The 20404-nt window shown below is 38.1% G+C and overlaps 1 protein-coding gene across 7 annotated transcripts in view; it reads left to right on the forward strand.

Moving 5' to 3' along the window:
- ESRP1 (epithelial splicing regulatory protein 1) overlaps positions 1–20404 on the forward strand; it is a 48021-nt gene that overhangs the window by 18683 nt on the left and 8934 nt on the right. For 2 of the 7 annotated variants that reach the window (XM_031691166.2, XM_031691163.2), the window contains exons 10-14: positions 1135–1436; positions 4233–4451; positions 6676–6874; positions 9736–9904; positions 20046–20196. In XM_031691166.2, coding sequence (XP_031547026.2) covers positions 1135–1436; positions 4233–4451; positions 6676–6874; positions 9736–9904; positions 20046–20196 — 1040 coding nt within the window. The remainder of the gene's footprint in view (positions 1–1134; positions 1437–4232; positions 4452–6675; positions 6875–9735; positions 9905–20045; positions 20197–20404) is intronic. The other 5 variants (XM_031691162.2, XM_072949470.1, XM_015243964.3 and 2 more) reach the window with 3 other exon arrangements.

Consider the following 20404-nt stretch of genomic DNA (forward strand, 5'->3'; position numbering starts at 1 on the left):
TATCTCATTAGGCTAAATCTCTAAAAGTAGGACAGCTAAATCAAAGGATGTGGGTGGCCTTTTAGGGGCTTTAGACACCTATTACCAAAATATACTAGGGTGGCTTTCACTTAAATACAGAGAACATTTATATCCCTTCACTATATAACCCTGTTAAAAATCTTCGCAGCTGTAAAGCCAGTAGTAAAAGCATCCTGTTTATACAGTTTACTAGTATATTTCTTGCATTTATTTCTCAAAATAAGGTTTCCAAATTCAGAGCTTCAAGTTGAGTAGTGTTTCCAAAGTTCCCAAAGCAATGTTTGACATTGTTTGGGGATAAAGTATATTTGCTATGGTCCTGAGGCTCCATGGTAGTTCCATCATACATTGCAGATGACAGAGTTAACTGGTGTTCACATCAATGCTGGGGACTGCGTGGTATGTGGGTAGTGTGATAAGAATTTGGTCTTAGGGAAAATATTACTAGTGTATGAGCTCGAAGGGTGTATGTTTGAGGATCTTCTGCATGGCAGCACTATACAAAATGCTTTATGTGTTAGGCAGAGTGTTGATAAATGTTGAAACTAGAAGCCAAGTATATTCCTTTATACCATTCTCTCTACTTGAGTATGTTTGAAGCTTTCTTAATAAAAAGTTATTGGGACAATAATGAAAATCACTGAAGTGATTTTATATGTAATGATTTACTCTCATAATTTATGAGGTAGGTAATTTCACTCCCATTTTACAGATGAGGAAACTGAGACACAGAAATTAAACTTGACTGAGATTACATCTTAGTAAATGGCAAAGCAACAATTAGATCCAGACATTCTAGCTCCAAGACCTGGGCTCTTCACCATCATGATGACTAGTTGCCTCTCCATGAGAAAAATACGGTGGTTGGTCCATGATTTAACTGTCAGGCTACTTTCCTAAATTAAGAGAGATGTTTTATGAAAATAGTAGGGGGGAAGTTTGAAATAAGTGGGAGGAGAATTGTGATTCCTGGGATGTTATTATGAATTCATTTGGGAGTGTGGGTCTTAATTATGAATTCAAGACATTGCCAAGAATTTTACCATTTTAAATTTGGTGAAGTTGATGACTTAACCATTTCTTCCCATACTTCCCGATATTTGTCTTCCCTAGGTACATCAAATGAGGTAGCCCAATTTCTCTCCAAGGAAAACCAAGTCATTGTCCGCATGCGGGGGCTCCCATTCACAGCCACAGCTGACGAGGTGGTATCCTTCTTCGGACAGCATTGCCCCATTACTGGGGGGAAGGAAGGCATCCTCTTTGTCACCTACCCAGATGGTAGGCCAACAGGGGACGCTTTTGTCCTCTTTGCTTGTGAGGAGTACGCACAGAACGCACTGAGGAAGCACAAGGACTTGTTGGGTAAAAGATACATTGAACTCTTCAGGAGCACAGCAGCTGAAGTCCAGCAGGTTGGTTTTTAAGAGCCTGTTGGTGGCTTTGCTCTATTTCTATTCTTTATTTCTGAAAACAATCCTATATTATTCATGGTTTTAAAGGAAAACTTGGAAATTACAGAAACTATGGGCATGAAAAGAAATCTTATTCTGTAACCAAGTGACAGCCACTATTGTCCTGAATACACACAGGAAAAAGTACCATGTTTTACTATAACTGGAATATTGCTACACACATGCTTTTGTATGCTGTTTCAAAAGTTTACTCATGCCTGAAAATTTTGATCTTTAAGTTAATATTATGTCTCACAGAGATACATCATTTATTTAGAAATTCTATGTTTGAGTTGGGTTGGGGTTTTTTTCTATCATAAGAAGTTTCTGGTAAACATGCTCATAGAACTCAATTTCTGATCAATTTCTTTAGAACTGGACATAAGGTGAGAGCTTCTAAGGTTTTAATGTGTTGCCAAATTTATTTCCCAAAAGGCTTGATCAGTTCCATCCTGCTGGGGACAGTGCAAAGTGCCCTTTTGTCCTGTTACTACATTTCAGAATTGAGCGTTGTTTTTGAGGCGCAAATGGGGCAGTCAGTTCCTGAAAGCTCACTGAGATCCAGGCAGGAAACCATCTGTAGGGTCTCAAGCTTTTTGGCTCCTCCTCTTGACTTACCAGCTGAATATTTCTCTTCAAGGGTCAGTTCGTATTTCCTTTGCAACTGAGACCATGCAGACTGCTTCCCATGGCTCTTCAACTTATCCTAGTTGGCTCCCACAGTAGAACATAGTCATTTTAATGATTACTTTGGTCTTCTCTGCAAGCAGTTCGGACACTGACTCTATTATTTCTGTGAGTTTGTAAAATGGTTTTGTCAGGCTAGCCTCTGCAAAGCCCATTGTGCGTTACAATTGAAAATAATTCCCCAAAGTTAAATAGAGCCATTCACCTGCTAGGGGGTCAAATTGATTTTTATACCTAGAATGAGCGTAGGTGAAATGCCAAGTTCCGTGGTCTGTTGTACTAGTGCTCTTGACTCCAAGCTATGCGCACACTTACAGTTTAAACAACTCTGCACCTTGCTGAAAATGAGTGTCATAAATTCTGAATCTCTGAAATATGCTGAGCATGTTTGAGTCTTCAAACATTCCATACATTCTTCCCAAATTAGAAGGATTTTAATTTTAGATTTTTACTTGGAAGAATAGTTTGACAGAAATCATAGCTTAGGTGGACTACGCCAGGGCCCCGGCTACCATAGGTTAATTGCTTCGGGTGTCTCCGTGTGACTCCAACATAAGGTGATTCTGAGTGTGGTTGAGCTCCCTCTCCAGCCTCCTGTCCCTAATGATTTATTTGCTAAGTGTTGAAGTAACCGTAGACTCTGTACTGTCTTTGTTTCATTCCTAATGATCATTTCAGTCAATAACTTTCTCACCTCCTGTTTGGCAGGCACTGTATGTGCCAGACCACTTCTTGCCCTGAGTTTGTTTATAACCACATTTATTTTCTATTCTTGTTCTTCCCCAAATGTTTGTGCTGCGTCTGGATTGCTGGTATATATTTTTAAAAGTCTTGCTTTCCCTTTGTCATGAAATTTCTTTGGCTGTGTTGTGTTTATTCTTTGATTGTTGTCACTTCTTATTCAGATAGCAACTTGACAGGGTTTGAGTGAGGAAATTAGGGTAATTTGGGGGGAGTTCATTGATTGCTTTGTATTTTCAGATTATGGGATGATAAAAGGCTGCAACTGTAAAGAGTTCAGAAAACCTGGGGATGCCTCATGACACAGGGAACTCCTAGTGTTATCAGCTAGTAAGCACATTCTAACGTAAGACAAAAAATAGACAGGAACTTTGGAAGTTTTGCCTGAGAACAGTTCTTTCTCCAAAATACCTGACCTCTCATCCATTCTCAAGATAGCTGAATTTCATGAATTTAAAAGATAGTCAGGACCCTCTGTCTTGCTACTGTCTCAAATTCACCTGGAAACTAGGTAATTATTTTCATTGTCACAAAATGATTTTTCAGGTTTAGATTTTCCAACCATTCTGTCTTCTGCTTTATACATTATTATAAATGTGACATTATATTTTAATATAATCCAGAGTCACTGTTTGACCTGTGATTCCTTTACTGGGTGATTTTCTTTATCCTTCTTGGGTTTGGAGGTAGACTATGAAGGCAGTATTAAGAAGAACATTGTACCTATTGAAATGAAATCTAATAGGCTGCTGTATAAATCCACACTTAACAGTATGTCTGGATTCTTATAAAAGCAACAGGCTTTTTTTTTATTTTAATATGTCATTTTATGCTATTTTTTGTTGAGGGGGTAGGTAATTAGGTTTATTTATTAATCCATTTTTAGAGGAGGCACTGGGAATTGAACCCAGGGCCTCGGGCAGGCCAAGCATGCACTCTGCCACTTGAGCATCCCCTCCCCAAAAGCAACAGACTTTAAGGGTAGTTGCCTCAAGGCAGATGGTGACACATCTGTCCAGGTGGACGCATCCTTAATCTAAGTGCATTGTGTCGTGTGTGGTGTACACCTCAGCATGCATTTGACAGAAGCATTGTGCTTTCCCAGCTAAAAAGCATGAATGACTTCCTCCATGGGTGCTTCTCAAACTTCAGTAAGCTTGTGGATCACCCGGGGATCTTGTTAAAATGCAGACTCCACTCGTATTTACTAGATTGGGGCAGAGCTGAGATTGTGCACTTCTAACAGTTCCCCAGGAAAGCCAGTGCTGGTCTGCAGTTAGCCTTGGAGTAGCAAGGCTCTGACTCCCCTCTGTTTTGCTTTGAGTACAGGTGCTGAACCGATTCTCCTCGGCCCCTCTCATTCCACTTCCAACCCCTCCCATTATTCCAGTACTACCTCAGCAATTTGTGCCCCCTACAAACATTAGAGACTGTGTACGCCTTCGAGGTCTTCCCTACGCAGCCACAATTGAAGACATCCTGGACTTTCTTGGGGAATTTTCCACAGATATTCGAACTCATGGAGTCCACATGGTACTGAATCACCAGGTAAGACAGTCACTTACTGGAAAATTGATTTATTCTTATTATCAAAGGCACTCTTCCAAGAAAAGAGTAACAGATCATCAGTAAGTCTTGAAGGAAAGATTTAACTATAAATGTGAGAGGTCTTTAAGGTGAACTTCAGAAAGAATGCTATCATTGTTGTGGTAATTCAAATTCAGCTCTGATTCCATCATCACAAGTGTCCATCAAATTATCAACTGCATCAGAGCATCAGGTAGGAGACATACATTATCAGTCTAATACAATGTTTTACTGTTGAAACTACTGAACTCTGCCACTCTTGTCGTAGTGTGAAAGCAGCCATAGATGATGCATAAACCAATGAGCATGTCTATGTTCCCATATATTTTGTATCCAGGTTTTTTGGAAATGGCTTGTTTTATTTCACACATATGTTAGACATCAAGTTGCGTTCAATACAGTGCAAATTCAAAAAGAAAGGACTTGTATCTCCACCACCTAGAACACTGTGATTATAATAGGCACTCAAATGTATTAATGAATTAATTGTTGAGAATCCTCTATCAAAATCTCATCAGATTCTTACAGTATGCAAGTATATAGTCTAAGCATAATAAAAGTAGCTCCTGGCTTTTTGTCTCTTGATTTCTCGTTGAATAAAATTAACTATATTAGTTGCTGGGCAATTCGCCAGGGCTTTATGCTATCATAAGCAAGACAGAATTCTAAAAACCCATAAACCACATAATTCCAGTTAAAATAGGAACTCTTTATTAAAAACAAAGTTATTAATTTTTAAAAGCAAGGTGTTTTCTGTGCATGATGGGTTGAATATAGGTTTGTATTGGAGATATTTTTTCTAAACTGCTAGTTTCCCACTTTCTCTTCTCATGTGAGGATTTAGTCACATTCATAACTGAAATCCTGTCTCACTGGAAAGTGTATGCCACTGGGTACAAGGAACTGGAGAACGTCCTGAGCCCTTGCTTGGTTTTCTATACCAGCACATGCTCATTCTAACTCTTACATCAATATTAAGCTATACAACTTTTTATCTGACTAGGAACCCTCTTGGCATGCTTCACCGGTGGGAGTCCTTTTGAATAAAATTCCCCACAATTTAGCATCACCAGGGAATTGTTTGGTTTCTCTCTGAGTCACCATTTCTAATAACCCGGGGGCTACTATTACTCTTTGATTAACAGCAGTAGACAGATTTGGCTCTCATTGACCCTGGTGACCTCCTGTGATTGCACTTGGGAGAAATGCTTTGACGATGGACAAGCTTTTAGCTGCCTCGAAGATGTTAGTTTTCCATCTTGGAATGGGTTTCCCTGGTGTCCCTAATTTCCCTGGTATGGTAACTCTTATGGTAACTTGCATGGTAATAATTTGTACTAAATAGTCCCTTAGAGACTTTAAAGAAATGCATAAAATAAGAAAGGAGTCCTATAAGCTGGTTGTGTCTTTTCTCTCCCATGAAATGTCTCTGCTAAATAAAAACTAAGGCGTTCTGGTTCTGTGGAACAGAAATTTACCAGCTTCCTTTTAAATAGGATTTTTAGCAAGCTATTAGTAACAGAGGAAATCTCCTTAAACACCAAGGTTTAAACGGCGGAGATGCCAGGGAAGAGGCGCGGGAAGGGCTCCCAGTGCCCATGCTGCAGTCGTCACTGTTCTTTGCAGCCCCCAGTTCCCATTCTCCTTCCTCATCCCCAAGCCACGTCCCACACGAGGCTTCAGGGAGATGGAAAGGGAACTTGCAGGTCAGTGAGAGACAGAATTGGGAGCCGAAAGAGAACACTAGTTTGTTCAGTTTCACGTAGGAGCTCTACGTACATAAAGCTCTAATATGGCTTCTGTTACTAGCTTTTCTCAACTGAGTAGACTTAATTGGATTTTTTAGAAAGGAAAAACCCAGTATCCAGTCCTATACTCTGAAACCACAGTCACAAGGAGACCCTTTCAAAAGCCCACAAATCTAGTATTAATTGACAGAAACCGAAAAAGGATCATTTTCAGCTATGAGCTCTCAAAACCACTTCTTCCAGATTTTGTGGGCGATTTTGTTGATTAGGTGATGAAACGCAAGTCAGGATTCAGCAGATCACACTCACCCAGATTTTGTGGCTAAACTGTCTTACTATGGGTGATTGTCACTCACTTTTGCATGTTTTGTAAGCAACCATTTCCTTGTTGAAGGAGACAGTCTCCTTTTGTTTTTATTCTTCCCCCACACGCTCAGGGCCGCCCATCAGGAGATGCCTTTATCCAGATGAAGTCTGCGGACAGAGCATTTATGGCTGCACAGAAGTGTCATAAAAAAACCATGAAGGACAGATATGTTGAAGTCTTTCAGTGTTCAGCTGAGGAGATGAACTTTGTGTTAATGGGGGGCACTTTAAATCGAAATGGCTTATCCCCACCGCCATGTAAGTTACCATGTAAGTTTTTCTTGGGTCTTGGCGCTATTCTACGCTATATGCTGGTAGGTGCTTGAGCTGCTTTCATAACTTTCTGTGCCCCTGGTTCTTTCTGAGGCAGGTGAGGTGGTTATACAAGGCTTTCCCATCTGAAATCGGTAGTATCTGGGAATCATTTAAGACCTTGGTTGTGGACACCCGTAATTAGAGATGCTACAAATACTGCCTTTCAAATTATATTCTTGCTTTTCCAGTGATAAGCCCTTGATTTCTGAAGCTTAGTGTGCTCAGGATAAGCACTGACTCTGGGAGGCAACCTGGCTATGTAGCTATTTGAATACGCATTTAAAGAGAAAATAAGTATGGCCAGATGTTTTCTTCTTTTGTGTGTGTAACACATTAAGCTTTTTCTGTTTTTTTAAAGAAGGATGATTTGATGCCCATTTTACATTTTTAATTTTTTGAGCACTCGATATTTTTTGGAAGGGATAACGTGCAGAGCATCTCTCTTGCTCTCCAGGATATCTGGAATGAGCAAGTTAGTAAAGAAATATAAATGCGTAAATTAGCCAAAGTTTCCATTGGATCACAGGATCAGTGCTTAATATCAAGCCATGCTCTTGCTCATTGGCACCGGGGTGCAAGCCATCTGGAATCTTGTTTGAGAGGAATACGACTTTAGTCTGGAGACGACCAAGTTCTGGTTCGTGACTAAGGAACTTCTGGGGATCTGATATTAAAAGTTGAATTTTTGGACAAAGTTTTCAGTTTAAGTAAGACATACCTAATTAGGAAGCATGTTGGATATGTTTAAAGAATGTAGCATTTGGAATACAGTCTAAAGATAACTGAGAAAGTACACTGGATTATGTGCTTGATTCCAATAAAACGGGGAGTGTTAAGACATCACTTTCTAGTAAGAGGGATCTATACCAAAACCTTTTTGATAAGTATTCTTTGTAGGACATTCAGTGGGACTTAAATCTTTTTTTTCCCCTTTGAAATTTCTAAAAGCTAATGTTTATCTGCTGCTTGCTGTTGGTGAATATCTAATAGTTGATCACTAATGAGTTTCAAGTTTTAAAAATGTATGATTGGGTTTAAGTGGATATCTTAAAGTAATCTTAGTCATTCGTATGTTTCCTATCCATAAACCGTTGATAATATCAGTAACTTTTACTATTTCCTTTCGTGATAATCTGTCAAGCATTATGAGATAAGGGAATTTCTCCATCATGTACAACTCAAATTCTTTTTCTTTTCTCTTTTTGGTGGAAAAGTGGTTGTTAGACCCTTTTTTTATAAGACTTTTATGTCTTCCCTTTTCCCCATCATAAGCTGTAAAATAACTTAATTTTTAAATGCATTTTTTTTTTTTGGCATACAAATGTATTTCCATGTCTTGTTTTTTTTAAAATGAGGTACTGGGGATTGAACCCAGGACCTCGTGCATGCTAAGCAGGAGCGCTACCTCTGAGCTATACCCTCCCTTCCATTTCCATAGCCTTTAATACTTTCTAAAATTTAAAAAATTTGACCATTAGTCATTTTAGTGGAAGAGTTTACGCTTAAAAAAAAAATCAGAATTCCAATTTATGCATGTTATCATGCTTGTTCTAGTGGACTTTGTCTTTTTTCTTTTCTTTCTTTTTTTTTTTTGGTCTGATAGCCTAATTATGACTTAGGTGTCTCAGTTTGTCCTGTTTGCCCTATTTGTGGACTCTCTAAGGCCAGGGATCACAATTTTAAAATTACTACATTATGTATTTAGCATGTAGCACAGTTTATGGTGGATATGAAGGAGGCACCCAAAAGTTGACCATGAGAGCAGTATGTTGGTCTCTGGCTTATGGGCCCATCTTCAGCTGACTGTCTTACTCACCTCCATAGACATATGGAAACTCATAAGAAGAGCAAAAGACAATAGAGATTTTCATGTAAAATGTTATCCCTTGGGCCTCAGCTGTTTGCAAAATATATTAGGTGGTTCTAGGTCTGAAAACTAAAGTCAGGGATCAGAGACCCCAGATTCAGGTGACCTTCCAGTTAACTCTTCTGGATGAAGCCGGCCTAGAGAGTCGTGTTCATCACATAAATTAAAGCTAGTGACCAGCAACTGGTCTGACTTAAGTAAGTTACTGGGCCTCGAAGGTGCTGCATAACCAGAAGACAAAGGAATTTAATCCTTTCTGTTTTCCATTTAATCTGAGGCAGCTTTTCATCAGCTGACTCTCAGGAAGGCTTGCACAGATATTTCTTCAGGGTTATTTCCCAGGTTGGTTTTTTGTTGTTTTGTTTTTTTAATACTGATCTAAAGATGTAGATTAGCTTCAAAGCTTATCTTCTGGGTTACCTTTGGGTGTAAATAACAGAGTTGATCTACTCGGTTTACTCTAGTACAGTCTATGCTTTGGTGTCACGTTTGGTACTGGTGAACAGGGTTTTATCATAACTGTCTTCATGTTGTGTTGCACTATAGAGTAGATAACAAGATGGAATAGCAGCATAGCTCTTGAGGCGGGGGGGAGAACACCCAGCCTTTAGTTTGAGGTTATACCGAATGTCAGCCCCAAGTTTCTTTCCTCAAAGGGTTAGTTTGTGGATACTCAGGAGTGGGGGGAATAATTTGTATGTCACGAAATGGTTGAGAAGACTTGAAAGTCCACTTGATTCTGGTTTTTCCAAATTTCAGACTAAGAATGATAAGAGTGTGAGATCTGAGATTGCTTCTAGTGCGTTATCTTTATAATCAAAAGGAAGCTGCTTGGGTTGGTATAAACACCTGGTGTGTATGGAACGGTGACTTCACTTATGGCTTTAGTGCTAGAGCATGTGTTAACTATTAACAATATATCTCAAAGTCTCTCTCTTTGCTTATTTAGGCCTGTCTCCTCCCTCCTACACATTTCCAGCCCCTGCAGCAGTCATTCCTACTGAAGCTGCCATCTACCAGCCCTCTGTGCTCTTGAACCCACGAGCGCTGCAGCCCTCCACAGCATACTACCCAGCGGGCACTCAGCTCTTCATGAACTACACAGCCTACTATCCCAGGTAAGGCTCTGATGGAAGCAGACAGGAAGGGTAGAAACAAAGCACTCCTTTGATAGCCAGTGCCCGAGTTCACAAAAGAATATTGTCTGCCCCACTGAAGGTTAGCATGGCAGGCAACAGCTTCTGGACATATCTCTGACCAAGAAGGTTGTTTCAAAACAAACCAAAATGTGTGTTTTTTTTAAACTGTATATTGACAGCATAATCTTTTAGGTTACCTATGTATACAACTTTCCTTTTTCACTTCTCCTATTTTAGGGCCATTAATGTGGAGTCATTGTAATAGGGTGGCAGAGTCATGTGACTGAATTACAGAATAGGAAAATTCATAATGAGAACAATTATGTTTCTAAGTAGCAAGAATTCATGTTGACCTCAAATAAGTTAAAGTTGTTTTAAATTTTATAGGGCTTGTAGTTTGTCCCCGCTAAATCTTTACTAACAAGTCCAGAGTGAGATTATTCAGTACTTTCTTAGAATCAATATATTTTAAATCTGATTCTTTTTAGTTGTGCTCAATTTCTTAGAGACAGCAGGGTATAATGGAGAGAGATTTGTCCGTCTGGAAATGGGGAGAGCTGAGCTTTAGTCTCATCTCTTCTACGTGGGACAATTTACTTAATGTTTCTGGCTCTTATAGAATGATGGGATTGGCCCAGTTTTGGGCGTTCCTCCCAGGTCTGATTGCTTTTGACTCCAACTTGGGTATATAATGACCTCTCATTCTCAATATTCTTTTCAAAAAATTGTTTTAAAAAGATCTTTGTTTAGCCAGTAACAACTTCTTTTTATTAAAAATAAAATTTAACTCTGGCACAAGCAATATTGCTAAAAAAAATTTCAAAATTATACCAAGCCTTGTTTGTTTCTTCTCAAGCTATTTAAATATTTTGAGTACACCCACCAATATCAAGTGAGGAAGTGAGGTTTTTGATAAGTGAACTGGAAATGGCCTGGAACTAACCTATCTGACGCCTACAGTTGCCATTGTGTTCTTACTCCCTCTCCCTCTATAGTTTTCCAGTAGGGAGCAAGAACTTTGGAATCTTGGTAGCAACAAAGCTTGTAGCTGTTATTAATTATATTTGATCATTCTTTTAGGAATTTTAAAAGCATTCATTAATGCTATTAAAAGTAATCTTTATTCTACTGGGGAAGACGAACAGGGAGGAAGCCATGATAATCATCAGCTGGCCAGCTTTTGAAGGTTTGAAAAGGCTCAAAAGCATAAGTAATTATTCACAGTTCAGTACTGTGTCAGGCACCCAGCCCAATCCCAGTCTGTCATCTTCTCTGGACCTTGTGACAATCACTTGCTGGTAGTGAGCACTGGTTATAAGAAAGATCTTTGTCCTCCTTTCTTATGCACCAGAATGTCAGGTTGGAATGCATTGTGCAACGGATGCCTGGTGCAGTTTCTACAATACATTTGCAGAGTATCCAGGTCCACCATTGACTTGCTATCTGGACCCTGTTAAAAGAAGCAATCTTTAGAGATAGTTTCCCATCTTGGTGAGATAGGAACTTGAGTCTTGAATTCAAGCCCCAAAGGCAGAAGGAACTGACATTTATGGCTTAATAGTTCCTGTAATTGGGGGCCCCGTCTTATATGTTAATTTTTTTCTACTAGTAGTTTTAAAGTTTGTAATGTCCTCAATGTCCTCATTATTAAGTCTAAGAGTATAGAAGTATAATGAGTAAAAGTGGACTGCCATTTTTATATAGCTTCAAGTCTACAACTATTTGGTAACATAGACGTGTGGGTCTATAAATGTGGCAAGCTATTGTACTGCCCACTTGCTGTTTTTTTTTTTTTTTAACTTACCAGTATGTCACTGACTTCTTCTCTAAGGAATATTTGTATACTTACCTCACTGTTGAAACTTCCACATGATATCCCAAGAGTGAAAATATATCACAATGTAACAGTCCTTTATTTTTTTGACTTCTAATGTTTTCTCTGTCAAAGCTCATATTGATCTTTAAATACTTCTATTTCTGTTTCACAGAAGTGAAATTTTTAAATCAAAGGTCATGTGTGTTCTATTTAAATTAACATTCCCAAGTAACTCCTAGTACATTTTGTTATTTTGCGTTTTCCCTGACTGAAATTACTTACCCAAACACAGTGCTCAAACACGGCGATATGTTGTTAGTTGTACTTAAAATCTGGAATCGTTTCAAAAGCAAATTCCAAAAACCATAAAATATTTTGCAGTTTTGGCATAACACAAACACTCACATGACTGTAAGGCATTTGAAGAACTGTTATGTAAATGTTCAATTGTATTTTGGGCTATTCTCTGACACAGAGGAAAGTGTGAGATAGCATACTTTAGGCTAAAACAAGATATTATATCTATTTTCTGCTTATGAACTTTTTTCCCCTTTCTTTCCTTCCTGGGAAGAAGGTTTCAGTTACCCAGTATCCCAGAGCTTAGCCTAGGTTACCGAAGAATTAGAAGGGACTGTCTGTTCATGCCCACTCTGCTTATCACTCAGAACTCTGTTCTGTCACTTTTTCTCTCCCGTTACATAAAGTCCTACCTTTTGTTCTGACCTCTCATTTTTCTTAGAAAAGAATATTCTCTTTTTCATCAAAGCTGTAGCACAAGTGAGAAACATGCTGTGTCTTCAACTAAATGTCATGTAATTTAAGGAAAGGTGGATTAACATAAATGTCTCATATATATCCACCACCTCACCTTTTGTAGGACATTATAAATGATAACTTTTCACCTTGAACCAAAAGAGAGAGCAAGGGATGTCTGACATTTTTAACGAGTGAGGCTTTATTTGCATGCCCATGAGAAAAGTTTATGGGTGTGGGGAAAGCCTTTTCTTTCTTGGGATAACCATTTCTTGTAAAATCAGCCTCTTTCTATCCAAGCATTGAACAGGTCTATTTAGTAATGTTGAGGCATTTTACAGTGCTTGGTTTGTTGTGTAATGTAGTGTTTTTGTATTCTGTTGTGAAATTCTCTGCACTTGAACCAAAACAATACCAAGCCTTCTGAGAGATACCTGCATTTCCTATTTTGAACTTGACTTTCTTGTTCCAATTTCTTTCTTTCTATTTTTTTTTAATTTAGAAAAGTTTAAGGTCACAGGCAGTTATAACAAACAGTACAGAGTTCCCATGTACACTTTCCCTAGTTTCTTCCAATAGTAACATTTGGCAACCAGTTTACTTTCTAATTTACTTGTTGAAAGCTTTCTGATAGGCCCAAGAAAAAATAAGGACTCTAGGTTAAAAAAAATGGTTTTTTACTACTTAAATATTTAGTGCCAAAATTGCAAACTGGAATTCAGCATGCAGTGAAATGATACTAATATTGTAACAATGCGATAGTAATGCAGTCAGGTGATGTTGTGATAACAGGGGAGCACCAGATAATTTTTGTTATAGGAACAACTCTTTTCAGTTTGAATGACATTGCTAAATGATGTGAGCAAAAACTGAGAGGGAATTCACTCTCTACTGTCAGTCGCTGAGAATTCAGCATAGTTTCATGGAAGAAATAGTCATTTGCTAAAGACCTTGTTCATATAATGAGTAGTTCAGGAAATTAAAATAAAAGTATGCTTTAAGTTCTTTTAACATTGTAGAAAATTATCAAGTGCAGTGAACCTCAAGTAAAAATATTTTAATTACTCAAAACACTTGATTGATTTCAATGTATAAGTTTTTTCCCCTAAGGATGTTTTTATAGAGGGGATGGTACTGTATATGCTATTTTCAAACATAACTTTAAAGAAATTGATATTACAGAAATTCTCAAACAAGCATAATTTAAGAGAATGTCTGCAACCCAATTTCAACAATGTCAACATTTTGCCAGTTTTGTTTGATCCATTTCCGCTGTTTCCTCTGCTACACCCCTACCCCCAGGACATTTTAAAGCACAAAAACCTAGAGATCATTTCTTTCACCTGTTGCTATGCATGTGACCACTGTAACTTTTGCTTAAGCACCTATTCTTAAGCATTAATGACTTCAGTTGAAGCAAAGAATTAAAGACCCATGTGCCAATCACCATATGTTACGTGGTCTTTTAGGCTGCCTTTTGTTTTTTTAACCAAAGGCAAAATGGCTTTATTAGCGAACATTTTCCATTTAAGTGTGGAATAAAACTATAGTAACCACAAAAACAGAATGGTGTTATTTCCCTAGAAGGAGGTTCTGGTTTGTGGGCAAAAGGGTGTGATGGAGTCCTACTGCCTGCTCTCTACCTGTACCTCCCACTGCTGTGCTTGCTCTGTTCCTGTTCAAAAATAAGACAAAAGTGCATTTAAATAGCAGAAACCTCAAAATAGCTTCCAAAATAATAACTTTTGTGAATGTGCTCTCTCATAATTTTCTTCTATTGCTTTGCCAGGGGGCAGGAATGTCTATGGATCAGTGTGTTTTGCTACTTTTAGATTTTTCATCAAAACATTACTATTTATTTATTTATAATAGACTTTATTCTTTCAGAGCAATTTCAGGTTCACAGCAGAACTGAGCAGAAAATACAGAGTTTGCACAGAGCCCTCCCCACCCACACATATATACTGCCCTACCCTCAACATCCCTCATCAGTGTGGCACATTTGGTGCAATCGATGAACCATCATGGGCACGTTATTATCAACCAAAGTCCATAGTTCACATTAGGGTTCACTCTTGATGTTGTACATTCTATGGGTTTTGACAAATGCATAATGACATGTAGCCACCACTGTAGTATCATACAGAATAATTTCACTGCCCTAAAAATCCCTTTTGCTCCATCTATTCATTCCTCCCTCCCTCCCTCTCCCCAAACCCCTGGAAATCATGATCTTTTTATTGTTTCTGTAGCTGTGCCTTTTCCAGAATGTCATTTGGTTGGAATCATACAGTTTGTAACCTTTTCAGACTGGCTTCTTTCATTTAATAATATATCTTTTAAGTTTCTTCCATGTCTTTCATGGCTTGATAGGTCATTTTAAAGGGTTACTTTTTAAAGTGTCATTTTTTTCTAAGTATGTAAGAGGATCAATTTTTAACCTTTTGTACTTTAAACGAAGCAAAACGTTGCCTTTAAAATAACTTCTAGTTTAGGATTCAGTTTTCAAATTTAAAATGAAGCTTGGTGGACCAATTCTTGTTTTGAATAAGCAGTCTGTAACTGCTATGTATTTGGAACATATTATGATAACTAGTAGGGGAATATATATTTTTTTGCAATCTTTGACATAATTGGAGTAAATTTAATTTAGTAAGTATTTTGGCAGTACATAAATTTGCTATTTTGACGAAACAGATTCTTAGAAGATTTTTATATTTGTTTGTTACTTAAAACTTCTCCAAGAGGTAGATGCCCATGCTTGAAGAGGCTTGTGCAGCCTTTAAGAAGAGCTAGCAGAAACTGAGGACCCAGGTGTAGTGATCAGTCCGTCTGCTGCAGCAGTAAACTCAAAAAAAATGCTGAAAAGTTAACCTTGTGATTGTTCATTTCAGATGAAAATGAAAGTTGAAAAGTTTCATACATGCAAACTGACTCCACCCATTTCACTTGCTAGGATTAAAAAAGTGTTTCTCCAGTCACTTTCCAAATATGGAGCTATTCTTACAGTTAAAATTGTTTCCTTTATCCTATGACTAAAATTGTTTCCTTTCTCCTGTGACACAGAGTGCTCCCTACCATTCCTTAAACTACTTGGGATTTGAAAACAGCTAAGATTTTCCAGTAACTGAGTAATTTATTTTCCATGAAAAGCATTAAATATCTCAAACATTGACTGTAAATTGTATTTAACTAAATTGAATTAGTTAATAAAAAGTTAATAGTGTGATTTTTTTCAGTTTTTTAAAAACAGCTTTCTTAAGATAATTTACATACCATAAAATTAACTCATTTTTAAGTATACCATTCAGTGACTTGAGTGTATTTACAGAGTTGTGCTGCTCATTTTAGAACACTTTTGTAAGCTAATTTTTAGATAATAATCTAATTTTAGAATAACCCATTGCCCCCAAAAGAAACGTGGTGCCCATTAGTCAAAACTCCACCGACTTCCTTTCTGTCCCCTTCACTGTCTCTTGCCCCCGCCCGTAAACAACTACCAGTCTATTTTGTTGCCATGGATTTGCTTGTTCGGATATTTCATATAAACGTAATCATACCATACGTGGTCTCTGTCACTGGCTTCTGTTTGGCAGGTTCATAAGTTTCATTCATGCTGTAGTACAGATCACTACTACATTCTTTTTATGGCTAAACAATATTTCATGGAAGGGATATACCACATTTAGTTTATCATCAGTTTATACTTTTTGACTATTGATAATGCTACTGGTGCACATCTCCATTCAAGTTTTTGTGTGGACCTAGATTTTCAAGTTTCTTTGGTTAGGTATGTACCTAGGAGCGGAACTGCTGGGTCATATGGTAACTTTATGTTCAACTTTTCAGAAACAGCCAAACAGTATTCCCAAGGGGCTTCACCGCTTCACATTCCCGCAGGCAATGTTTTAGTGTTCCAATTTCTTTACACCCTATTCAGCTCTTTTAAACTATTTTCATAGGTGTGGATTTGCTCTCTCATTATAGTTTTGGTTTGCATTTCCTTAATGGCTATTGATTTTGAGCAACTTTATATGTGCTTATTAGCCATTCATATATTTGCTTTGGAGAAGTGTTTATTCAAATCCTATGCACATTTTTTTCATTGGGTTATTTTTCTTACTGTTTTTTTTAGTTGTAAAATTTCTTTATACATTCTAGGTAGGAGATCTTGTATGATTTATAAATGTATTCTCCCAGCCTGTGGGTTTTCTTTTCACTTTCTTAATGGCTTCTTTCAGGGCACAAAAAAAGGTTTTACTTTCTGATGTAGCCCACCTCATCTTTTCTTTTCTCACTTAGACTTTTGTTGTCACGTATAATCCAAGGTCATGAAAGTGTATTACTACACATTTCTTGTAAGAGTTTTGCGGTGTTACCTCTTGTCAGAGTTTTGCAGTGTTACCTCTTGTATTTAGGTATGTTATCCAATTTGAGCTAGGTTTTTATTTAGGGTGAGACAGAAGTCTAAATTCATCCTTTTGCATAGGGATATTCCATTGTTTTAGCGCTGTTTATTGAAAAGACTGTTCTTTCTTCATCAAATGGCCTTGGAACCCTTGTCAAAAATTAGTTGATGATAAATGTTTATTTCTGGCCTCTCAATTCCATTCCGTTGATCAGTGCCCACCCTTCTGGAACACCACAGCATCTTGATTACTGCAGTTTTGTAGTCAGTTTTGAACTTAGGCAATGTTAAGGTCTCCTACTTTGTTCTTTCTTTTTCAAGAAAGTTTGGCTGTTTTGGGTCCTTTGCATATATGTTTTAGGTTCAGTGTTGTTGATTTCTGCAAAAAAATGCTGGTTGGAATTTGATAGCTGTTGGATCAAATCTACAACTTAGAGTGTTGCCATTTTAACAGTATTAAGTCTTCTGTTTGTGAACATGGGCTATCTTTCCACTTACTTAGATAATCTTTTATTTTTCAACAATGTTTTGTAGTTTTCAGTGTACAAGACTTGTTCTTCCTTTGGCAAAATTTTTTCCCCAACATTCTACTCTTACTGATGCTATTGTGGTTGGAATTGCTTTTCTAATTTCATTTTTGGATTATTTATTGTAGAGTATAGAAGTGCATTTGATTTATTTTGTACATTGATCCTGTATCTTGTCATCTTACTGAACTGGTTTATTAATTCTAGTATTTCAGTAAACTCTATTTGATTTTCTACATATAAGTTCATCTTACCTGTATACTGTCATTTTTATTCCATAAATTGCTTATTTTTGCTGATTCTTATTTCAGTAATCTGAAAGACCTTGGAATTTAGATTGAGAGAAAATTCTTATTCTCATGCCCTGTCAGATAGATGCACAGATGATTTACTTTTCCTTAATATGTTGTGTGTACCTCGGGTCATGCGAAAAATAGGGATGTGGCTCCAGGTTGTGTTTAGGCTTCACTGGATTAGGTGCTACCTTACAGACATTGAACATGATTGTCATTTACAGCCTTAAATTTCTAGTTGGATAACTTTTATCTTGGTTGTGTTTTGAAGGTACTAGACACCTGATTTAATTTATAAGCAATCTTTGGCCAAAGGATTAGAATATTTCAGGTCAGAGTCATGGAAGTGAGCTGTATATTGTGGAAGTGATCTGACTTTTATACCCAGTGTGGAAAGTCTGAGCAACCCAGCAAAAGGCACGGAGGTCTCGATGGTCTTTGAGTATTAGGGTTCGCACCTGTCAGGCATTTGACGTGAGCACATACGGTCTTTGAGTGAATGGAACCGTGCTTGCATAGGGGAGGAAGCATTGAACTAGAAGTTGAGTAATCTGGGTAGTAGTTCTCGTTTTGTGAAGAGTGAACTGATTGTGTGACCTTTGGGAAAGTTATTCTTTGTTTCCTTTTCCACCTCTGTAAAAATGAGGGTGTGTGGCTGAATGATGACTCAAGTCCTGCCCAGGTCTGAAGTTCAGCATCCCCACTGTCTTTGCTCTCACAGCTGCACATCGATTGACTGTAAGTCTCTAAACAGACTCCCCTTGGAGAGGGTTGTGAAAATCTCTCCAAGTGACTCTTACATGCAGACAAGCTGAGAATCACTGTTTTAGAGACTTAACAAGTTATGGGCAGCTTAAGATCAAGTAATATTTTCAGGCTCCAACATTTTAAAAATGGTGAACAAAGGGATGGTTATGGAAACAGCAAGAGTGAGAACAATAATAGGACAACAAATCACTGCATTTTACAGTTTATGGAGTAATTTGATCTGTTAAATATTGAAGCTGAAGAACAATTCTGTGAAACTCGGAAGCGTTAACATCCCCACTTAGCAAATGATGAAACTGGAGATCAGAGAAATTAAGTGACTTTCTCCAGGTTACTGTGCTAATAATAAAAGGAGGCTGGGGAGGGGAGGGTATAGCTCAAGGGGTACAGCACATGCTTAGCATGCATGAGGTCCTGGGTTCAATCCCCAGTCCCTCCTCTAAAAATTAAAAAAACCTAATTACCTGCCTCCCACCAAAAAAAAAGAAAAGAAAAAAAGAGGCTGGAACTGGCTGCATCACGTGGTATCGTTTCTGCTAAGCCATCAGTTAGGATTATGTATGGTAGATAATCAGAGGTTTTTAGTTCCTTCCATTATGTGCATTTGTCTTTGAAATGGGATAATTACCTACTTAGAATGATTTATAAGGGTTAAGAATCTAAAGCTATGGTTTTTTTATTACTCTTTAAGCTAATGACTTCTTAAAAAAATCTCTCTATACGTATATATTTTTAATTATGGTGTCTAGCAACTAATGGTGGTGGGAAACAGACTAGGAAAGGGGCACAGTGAAACTGACTTCATAATACAGTTATCACGTGAGTTACCACCTAAAGAATTACTAGATATTCATGTGACTTGTGTTCCTTGGAGGTAATTGCTGCAGGTACACCACAAGGACCCATGCATCAATTACCCCTCATGTTAATGGTGATTGGTTTAATTTGTCATGCATCCTTTCCAGTTTACCAACCCCCTATCAACACACACTTTTTTCCAGTCGGGTTGGAAGAAATACCTCATGGGTGCTATAATACTTTGCTGTCTCATTGTGCTGTATTTACTTATTTTGTTGTACATTTGCTTGCATATAGGGGCGGAACAGCCTATTCTTTGGAGCAATCATTTTGTGTGCTGTTTGGTCTCTGTGGCTGTGGTTTCTATTCTTCCTTTGTGTTCATGCCTCTTCATGCCTTAGCATTCCCAATAACTAGCCAGTTAATCATCAATGAGCTGGGCTTTGGCAGTGGTGCTTTGCGGTTGAGCAACTGGAACGGCTTCCCTCTCTCCTTGCTCTCCCTCTAAGAACCTCAGACAGAACTGGACCTTTGGGGGAGCCCTGCACTCTCTCTGCATTAACCCTTCAACTTGTGGCGTTTGTGGAAATGTGGGTCAGAATAGCTATGGTGTGCTTACCCGTCTTGGGAGAGATAACTCTAAGAATTCTAAGGAAGGTCACCTTGAGAAAGTGTTTCCTTAAGTAGCTAATGTTTTTAGAGTAAATATTAGACAATGTCTGTTTCTCTTGGTTCATTGTGCTTTCTCTCCCTTTAGCCCCCCAGGTTCGCCCAATAGTCTTGGCTACTTCCCTACAGCTGCTAATCTTAGCGGTGTCCCTCCACAGCCTGGCACGGTGGTCAGAATGCAGGGCCTGGCCTACAATACTGGAGTTAAGGAAATTCTTAACTTCTTCCAAGGTTACCAGGTCAGTACCTTGAAGAAGAAAAGTTCTCAGTGCCCTTATTACTCAAGTTGATTTGCCAAAGATTGCAGCCAGGAAAGAAGCAAATTCTCTGAGGCTCGTGTGTGTACAAGTGCTAACAGATTTGCTTATGGGGAACCAGAGTCAAAGTCAGAATGACTAGTCATGTGAGTGCTGACTTCAAACTCATCCCTGCGGCAGGATTAGGGCT

This window comes from Vicugna pacos, chromosome 25 (assembly GCF_048564905.1).
Source record: "Vicugna pacos chromosome 25, VicPac4, whole genome shotgun sequence".
NCBI classification, from domain to species: Eukaryota; Metazoa; Chordata; class Mammalia; order Artiodactyla; family Camelidae; genus Vicugna; species Vicugna pacos.